General features: G+C 39.9%; 1 protein-coding gene across 9 annotated transcripts in view; it reads left to right on the forward strand.

Annotated features, from left to right (window-relative positions):
* Positions 1–1,543: 1,543 nt before the first annotated feature.
* Positions 1,544–9,318, forward strand: part of LOC309691453 (G2/M phase-specific E3 ubiquitin-protein ligase-like) — a 45,769-nt gene continuing 37,994 nt past the window's right edge. For 2 of the 9 annotated variants that reach the window (XM_082509106.1, XM_082509108.1), the window contains exon 1: positions 1,544–1,663. Coding sequence is in view for 2 of the 9 variants with exons in the window: in XM_082509101.1 (XP_082365227.1) it covers positions 2,363–2,419 (57 nt within the window). In the remaining 7 variants the exon portion in view is untranslated. Of the gene's footprint in view, positions 2,420–2,527; positions 3,243–6,339; positions 8,525–9,318 lie in introns of those variants that run through there. The other 7 variants (XM_082509104.1, XM_082509107.1, XR_014272001.1 and 4 more) reach the window with 6 other exon arrangements.

The following is a 9,318-nucleotide window of genomic DNA, read 5'->3' on the forward strand; positions in this document are numbered from 1 at the left end:
CTTATCTTATCTTATCTACTATATTTTTTACAGGAAGTCCCTGGTAACCCCAGCTGCCAGCGTTTTCCTGTAAAAAAGAGTGGACTTTATGTTTAGACTATAATGACACTCCTGGAACATCAGCATCTGTTCTCTGGGAAGCAGGGAAAGCTGTGATGAGAGGCAAAATAATTTCTTTCTCATCAAATAAAAAGATAGAAGAAAACAAAAATATTCAGGAACTAGAAAAAAACATAAAATCCTTATGGACCAAGTCAAAATATGCAAAACAAAATTAGAATGAAATGAATTTATTAATAAAAAAAACCTCAATTCCTTGTACAAAGACTTCACTTGCAGAATTTTGAACACAGTAACAAATCCAGTCGATTTCTAGCTAAACAGTTAAAAATAAGTGAAGAAAAAACAACTATATGTGCTGTCTGGGAACACAATATATGACCCTGAAAGAATTAACATTTTTAAGGATTACTATGAAACTTGATATTCACCACAAATAAACCCGTCTAAAAATGAAATTGATCAGTTTCTTGACAACGTAACTCTTCCAAAATTACTAGACAGTCAGGCAATGTTACTGGATTCGCCACTGACGCCAGGTAAACTACAGGAAACCCTGATAAGTAGCCCAATAATAAGGCTCCAGGTCCAGGTGGCTTTCCTGCAGAATTCTACAAAGAAATATGGACATTTTTGGCACCAGTATTCCACAGAATGTTTAAGGACATCAAGGAAAATGGCAGATTATGAATGCTGGCGATAATGCCAACATTAGTCTCCTGCTAAAACCAGGAAGACCCTGTATTTCCCTCAAGCTATCGTCTAATATCCCTTATAAATGTAGACCGCAAAATAATTAATCTGCAAAGCTCTCTCAAAAAGATTAGAGAAGATAAACCCCCCCCCATCTAATTCATCCTGACCAAACTGGTTTCATAAAAGGTAGGCACTCATCAACAAATACAAGTAGATTACCTAATTTAATAGACTACTCATACAGTAAAAACATTGAAACCACAATATTGTCTCTAGATGCAGAAGAAGCGTTTGACAGAGTTAATTGGAATTTTTTATTTGCAACTTTACACAAATTTGTTTTTGGATCCTCTTTCATAAACTGGCTAAAAATATTATATAATTCCCCAACAGCTTGTGTCAGAAAAAATAACCAGACATCCTCCAGCTTCTGTCTCCTGAGGGGCACCATGGCAGGGACGCCCCCTCTCTTCCCTTCACTGTTTGCAATTTCTTAACGAACCACTAGCAGCAGCAATTAGACAGGCTACAACAATGTAATTACACTGATAAACTCGTTTTCAAGAGGTTTCAGATTATTCAATTAACTGTTCAAAATTTACAGTTCTTCCAATTAATTGCTCCTTCCATAATTCTTCTTCTACCCCACTACAATCTGGAAATATTAAATATTTAGTTATTAATGTGTCTCCTAGGAGGGACGATCTGATATCCTCGTGTTGGCGTTGTTCCCACATCATCATAATTAATGTTGTTCCAGGTTCAACATTGCAAGTGACCAATCACCTTCTTGTGACGTCATACTTCTGCGACTTCGAAATACCCGCCTCAAAACAAATTTTCTTCACTTGCGAGAAACTGTCCGCCGAATTTGAAGTCCTTTTAGGATACTTTTCTTTAATAAACGGTAAGCATTATACATATGTTCCTCACTTGGCTTGCTGTTTGTTTGCTAGTGATAGGCTACTTGACGACAGCATTAGCTAACCAGTGTTCTCTAGACCAGCGTTCCCCAACTTTTTTGGTGTTTCGTGGCCCGGGGGTTGGGTCAGGCCAAATTGCAGTAGCTTCCCTGATCATTTTACAAACATAAGTGAAGAGAATTTGAACTAAAAGTCCTAGGCTAATGGTTGTGTGCTGGATGGGTCCACAAGAGCACAAAGTGCATACTTTTTGAAGGTATGACTTGGACTGTGGTAACTATGTTCTTATCACAAAGGGTTTATAAGTTGTCACTATAAACAAACAGCATTTTCCAAAATTGAAGCCTTGTCAGAAGAATCTGAAAAATACCTTTCTGAAACCTTTTCTGTGTAAAGATTTACTCAAAAGCAATGCACACAGATTAAAACATTTCTGTCTTGGCCATCTGATAAAGAACACCAAAAATTGAGTGGTGCGTTTTGAGTCTGTGGTCTTGATTTGTTTCATGCACACTATAGACCTTAATTAATGTAAACAAAAAAATGACACTTTCTATATGTTTGTGTATCTGCGGAATTAATTACAAGTCTCACCTGACAAGCTTTCGCAATTTTGCAGTGTCATTCTTGACAGAAAAACATACTTGCCACATTCTTTTTATTTCCAGAAAAACATCTTTCAGATGTATGAGAAATTGATTGGAGCCTGTCTGGAAAACGGCAGCCACTGGACCTTGTTTGTAAGTTGCACAGATTTTGCACTCTCTCTAGTGCATGATACTTTTCAGTGTCCCTCATTAGGAAAGCTCAAGGCACAAGCCTACCATATCCATCTTTTTACAAAACAGTTTTGTGACATACCCAAGAGGACCATAGTCTATATGAATTCATTTGGAGAGTCGGAGGTCAGAAAAAGTGCGGTGTTGAAAAACTGGAGGCAATTAAACATATTTAACATATTTAATTTAATTGAAATCATTACCAAACGTGGTTATTGATTTCTCTATATGCTTTTTATTTGTAATAACTGCGATCTCTCAGCTCATTTGCTTCAGCAAGAGGCTGCACTGGAGAGTGGACTTTGTCACATGTGAGCCACCCACATCAACAGGATGGGAACTCATGTGGAGTGCATGTCATAATGGTACTGAAAACTATAGCTTTAACCTATATAAGTAATGTTTACATTTTTGCTGTGTGATACAATCCAACAGGAAAGCAGTTAGACCCTTGGACATTAGCCAAGTTAACGTTCACAAATATATACACACAGAGGAACTCTGAGCCCCAATTTCAGCATTAGCACAAACATGCCACTTCATACCAAATCTCAGTGTGAGGTCAGGTATTAGTCTCATTCCATTACTCTGGCTATATTTTCTTACTCATCATTACTATTAAACTTATACTTAGTCATACTCTAAATTACAATTAAGGATGATTACCTATTAACAAAATCACACCCTGATAACTCTGTTATTACACTTTATATTTAATCATAAAAAGGCTGGATGTTGAAACCTTTTACTTCTATTTTGTATGAGCCAGGGGTCCTCAAAAGCTGATACTGTCACGGCGAGTGAGGTGAGCCGTGTGGAGGCAATGAAGGAGGATCCAAACGCAGGCAGTCGTGAAGGTGTGAAGGTGGTTTATTGAGCATGAAAGTAAATACAAACGGCAAAGGGAGCTATGACTAACTAGACTGGGAACAAACTAACTACAGAACACGAACCTGAACATGAGCAGAAACACTTGGCGGTTGACAGCAGGGAAACACACAGATGACGCAGGGTGGAATACACAGACGGACCAGCAACTACAATGACGACAGACATGACTTAAATACACAGAGAATCACAGGGGAATTACACACAGGTGGTGGACACAGCTGGGAATAATCAACAAGACGAGACAAAGGTAAAACTGAACACACTCACATGAGACGCAGACCATCACAATAAAACAGGAACAAGCAACCATCACACTAAGACACAAACTCGACATAGAGAGACAGACAGAAAATGGCACATGGAGCTAGACAAATACTAAGCAGACACAACTGAAGAACAAATCCTAAACACCACAGAAACATGAAACTCAAATAATAAACATCATCATAATCAACACTACAAGAGAACAAGAAAACAATCCCTGATGCAAACTAAAACCAAAACATAATAAAACTCAAACTACTGGGTCCAACGGACCCAGAACCGTGACAGATACTCTATGTCCAAAAAGTGACAGGTACCGTTTTATGGAGCAAAAAACTTAAGAGCGCATATTTTATAAATAATACCAACAATTACAAATGCAGACCTTTAATAGTAATAAGTAATCCTTTATTTATAATACATAGCAATATAAAAATAGTAACATATGAAAATATTACAATGGGCACAGATGAATTTGTATCAAAAACAGCAACCAAGCCAAAGTAATGAATAACACACATAAAAAACAACTGCTTGAGAGAGACCAAACAATTTCTTTTCATCTGTTCCTTGGCAGAAAGTTAAGACAGCTATTCAGCTTTAGGTTTCAATAAACAGAAGTAATGGATGCAGTCCCTTTGAAATGTTTACACAAAAGTCTACTTGTGCATATACTTAACTTTAACTCTTCTCTTTTTTGTTTTGTATTCCAAAATGTTTTCATTTTCTCCAGAGGATGTCTCTCTTTCAGTGGTTATCGACTGTTCACATTCATTTTCACAGACTGTTGGAATATCGATGCTGGCCAAACGTTTCTTGCAAGAATGCAATGGCCTAATTTTGCGTGCATTATCTGTCGTCTTTATTTCGTACTGACATATACCTTTGCCTACTTCTTGTTTTGTTTTTAAGACATTTGTATGCAGTTCATCTATCATTGCAGTAATGCCCTCTGGAATGAATGCCCACTGTTTAACTGTGTCTAAAACAGCATTTAGTTTTCCTACCGCATCTTCTGTGCATTTTTTGTCTGTGCTTTCAACTACAGGAGTGTCATTCAAAGTTGATAAAGGACGTTTTTCATTTGTTTAAAATGGCTACAAGTAGGGATGCACCGATACCGATACTGGTATCGGGGCCGATACTGTAAAATGTGTGTGTACTCATACTCGTAAAAGTTATGAACCGATACTAACTTATTTCATTAATCAGAGGGTGGCTTGTCATTTTTGTAGAAGTTTTTTAGATTGGCCACTAGGGGACATCCCGCGCTAAACAGGTACAGGGTTAGACGAGTCAGACTGGCAGCTCCAGATAAAAAAAAAGAGAAACTGGAGGCTGCTGTAGCTAGGCTAAACAAAATGTCAGCAGTGGACCGGAACAGTCAACTTTAACTCAGGTTTTGGAAAAGCGATGAAAAATGTCAAGAGAAAATCCACGCGCAGTTAAAATAACAGAGGCTCTGACTCATTTTATCGCTCTGGATGACCAGCCAATGCCAGTCGTGGAAAACATAGAATTCTTCTCAGCATACTCGAGCTGCGATATGAAATTCCAACCCGTTCTCACTCCCAAAGCGTAACGTTTTACGCTAGGTGACAAATCATCACCATATTACGTTTTCGGCTACCCACCACGTTCCTAAATGACGACCTCGGAAAAAAGAGGAAATATGAGAACCGTCTGGACTGAATCTACACATGTTCGCTCTTTTTCTTCAAATCGCTTAGAAACACGCTATTTAACATCATTAAAGTCCTGGTTATGGTCAGGAATAAGGTTATGGTCAGGGCTAGGGATAAGGTTAGGTTTAGGGCTGGAATACAGGGCTGGAACGTCTATTACCGCGGGAGCGTCATTGCACTGGATCCCAGCCATAACCCGCCGCGTACCATAAGAACGCCGAAGGTCTCCTTTCGCGTTCCTCAGGAACGCCGCGGGACGTGACAAAACGTCGACATGTTACACCTCGGGAGTGAGAACGCTCTGGAAATTCCCAGTCGCCCACACATCAGGGAGATAATGGTGCCAAAACTTTCTAAAGAGGTAAAGACAAGCAGTGTGTGCGTGATGTCAGTCCTTGGTTTAACGGCACAGTGGACTGATGATCCACGGGCAGATGGGGAGTTCGTTCGTCAATGCCAAATACTTTCGTTATTTTGTTTGTTTGTTTACAATATGGACACTCTGCAACTATTTAAAAGTTTATTTTATTCTCAAACCTAATTTGTGTTTATTTTATTCCAAACAGAAGTGTTTATTTATTATTCCGAAAGCTCGAGACCAGTGCCAATAGTTCAGTGATATTTTGTTAAATTACAATAATTTAACAAAATATACTGGTGGTGGTCAGAGGGCCCGGTGGCGCCTGTGTCCGGCAGCCTCGCCTCTGTCAGTGCGCCCCAGGGCAGCTGTGGCTACAATGTAGCTTGCTATCGCCAGTGTGTGAATGTGTGTGTGAATGGGTGAATGACTGAATGTAGTGTAAAGCGCTTTGGGGTCCTATGGACTAGAAAAGCGCTATACAAATGCAGGCCATTTACCAATTGCAATAATTTAACAGAAGTGCTTATTTTTCACTTGAAAATTTTTTGTGGTCATTTTTATTAAGATATTTATTATCGGCAGAGAATAAAATAAAACCTGTCTTCCAATTCATTGCATTTGTGTGTGTGTGGTAGAAGTATCGGTTTTTGAACTCTGTATCGGCAAGTACTCAGATCGGTTTGAAAAAATTGGTATCGTTGCATCCTTAGCTACAAGCCACCTTCAGGCAAGCACATGTGTTATAGTGAGAGAACGTACAACAAGTGCACTGAAGTGTTTCAGCCGATGCAAAAAAACACAGATTTCCAAACAAACTTGGCATTTTCAAGTCCTCACAGTGTACAAAGTAATGCCTTTCTTTCACTGCAATTCTTGCCAAGGTAGAAATGTCTGTTTCCATGTTTGGATAGATGTCATTGTCAACCTCTGCTAATTTTGCAAGTAACACTAGATGCTTGCAAAGAAGTCCTCGTAAGCCATATGTACAGTTGTAGTAGGACTCAACAGGGCAGACATCATACACTTCTCTTGACTCAAATGGGACTTGATATGCATTAACTCCATGGCTGTTCTTGACTGTAATTTTAAGAGCCCAACCACTTTCCATCAGTCTTGAAGCAGAGTCTGAAATTTGAGACAAGGTGTCAGCAAACCGGTTTTTCATGCGGCCCACATCTTGCAGGGTTTTTATGACTGAGAAGCAGTCGTCGGCCTTCCCTAGGAGCACTTCAATTAGATCATCCAGACACATATTCTTGTAGCCAGATTAAAAAAAAAAAAAAAAAAAAAAAAAGGTATTTCAGGCAGTGGAAAAATCTGAAAAAAAGTTATTTGAAATGATTAGTAACTGTAATTGAAGGAATTTAAAGTTTAAATCAAGACTGTATTATTTTAAAAAAAATTGGAATTGCACACGTCTTTTATAAAGGAATGCTCTGTGCCGGTTTAGCTGGTTTAGGCAAATCCACCTACTCTGTTTTTTGAGTACTGCAAAAAACAAAGTACTTTGAGTACTTTAAATGAAACAAAGGCCTTACAGCCCACTGCCCTGTAGCTGTTTCGACTTTTTTTTCCAGCTCTGATGCAGTTGAATTTGTAATAGTCTCTTTTCCTGTCTTTACCTGAGGCCACATTTAAACATTTATAATGTCCATGAAGGGTTAATGAGTTCAGTTTTTCTAACACGACACTGAATGGGTCCTCCTGGCATTGTGACACATGCACACAAAGTTGTGTATCTTTTCCAGTTCTTTTTTTTCGTCATTCAGAACACTTCTTCTAATTATATCGTGCATTTCTGGTGGTAAAATAACAAAGGTTTAATTAGTCAATATTCATTAATTCATTTTAACTTGTTTTGGGTTGTTTTCCAATACAATGTAAATATTAAATATAATATTAAAACAATATATATATATATATAATATTAAACAAACAGGGGCTAAAAGAGGCTAAACTTTCATATGGTATGTGTCTGGCAACTTTAACACGATGTCCCAGGGACAACATTTACAAGATGGCCCAGGACAAATTTGTAAATTTCTGGATTACTGTTAATCTCCATAGAATCAAGAACTCATGTCCAGTTTCACAGCTATGGACCAGTTAATTATGTTTCCAGGTGATAGTTTGATTCATAGATTCAGCACACAACCATTAGTCTAGGCCTTTTAGTTCAAATTCTCTTCACTTATGTTTGTAAAGTGATCAGGGAAGCTACTGCAATTTTGCCTGACATTGTTATCACAGCTATATTCACCTGTACATTTATTATATATCATAATATATTGACGGGAGAGCTATATTCACCTGTACTTTCATAATTAATCATAATACATTGACACGCAATTCTCTGTCTGGAGAACACTGGTTCGCAAGTAGCCTATCACTAGCAAACAAACAGCTATCCATTTCAAGGAAAACATATGTATTATGCTTACCGTTTATTAAAGAAAAGTATCTTGAGAGGAATTGAAATTGCTGAATCGGCAGACAAAAGGTGGTTTCTCGAAGAACATTTGTTTTTTTAAGGTGGGTATTTTTCGAAGTCGCAAAAGTATGACGTCACAACAAGGTGATTGGTTACTTGTAATGTGGACCCTGGAACAACATTAATTATGATGATGTGGGAACAACGCCAACACGAGAATATCAGATCGTCCGTCTCTCCTAAGCTTGCAGATTTAACTAAATTAAACCACACCCCACTTCTAAAGAAAGTACAAGGCGATCTGACTAGATAGAAATCTCTACCCAAATCACTCATGGGAAGGGTCACAGGGGGCCTCTGGTGCATCAGCCTAACTGGGGGTCTCTTCAGCTGGCAGGGAGGTTGTTTCATCCATGCAGGAGTTCACGCTGTAGGTGGGGGAGAGATATAGGAGAGGTGGAGAATGGACTTAACCTGGATATCTATTGTCTTGTGTAGCCTGGGAGATAACTGAATTGATGATTGATTGATTGTGGGTACAGTTTCCTCTGCGGTGGGGTCAGTTGGGCTGCCCTGGGTCCTGTGGGGCTTGGCGGTGCTGCTGCCATGGGCCCCAGTCTGGATGGGCCTGGGCCCCGTTTCCTTGGTGGGGTCCAGAGGGCAGGGGTTCCTACTGGGGTCAGCGGGGGAGACCCCAGAAAGGGCTACTTGCCCTTCCCTTCCCATCCCCAACTCCCTCGCCCTTCCTGCTCCACCACACCCACCCACACATGCAGGGCCTTGGAGTGCAGGTGTGTCACCAGGGTGCAGGGGAGGCATTCCTCCTCTGTTCCCTTCTGGCTACCTGTACCTCAATTTTACTCCACAACTTAGACATCCACATTACTCACACTCTCATACATATAGGGCCTTGGGGATGGGCACATTACACGGCGTCCAAAGGACGGTCTGTGTGTTCCACCTCACCTCTGCCCACCTCTCAATTTTAAATGCATGTAGACACTGAGTGTTCTCGGGAGGGGCCGTACTGACACCTGCTGCTCTCTGGCAGGAAGCACCATGCCCTCCCGTGTTTTAAATGTACTTTAGTACAACACGCAGGACCTAATAGGAGGTAGGTATGGGGTCTTCACACACCCCAGTTCTCTGTTAGTCATTGGGGCGGAGGGGCTGGGTGACGGTGTTGGCCGTCCGATTGGGATCTGGGATGAGGGTCCTCCCTGCTGCT

Source organism: Aulonocara stuartgranti (genome assembly GCF_965226115.1).
Source record: "Aulonocara stuartgranti genome assembly, chromosome: 16".
In the NCBI taxonomy this organism is placed as follows: domain Eukaryota; kingdom Metazoa; phylum Chordata; class Actinopteri; order Cichliformes; family Cichlidae; genus Aulonocara; species Aulonocara stuartgranti.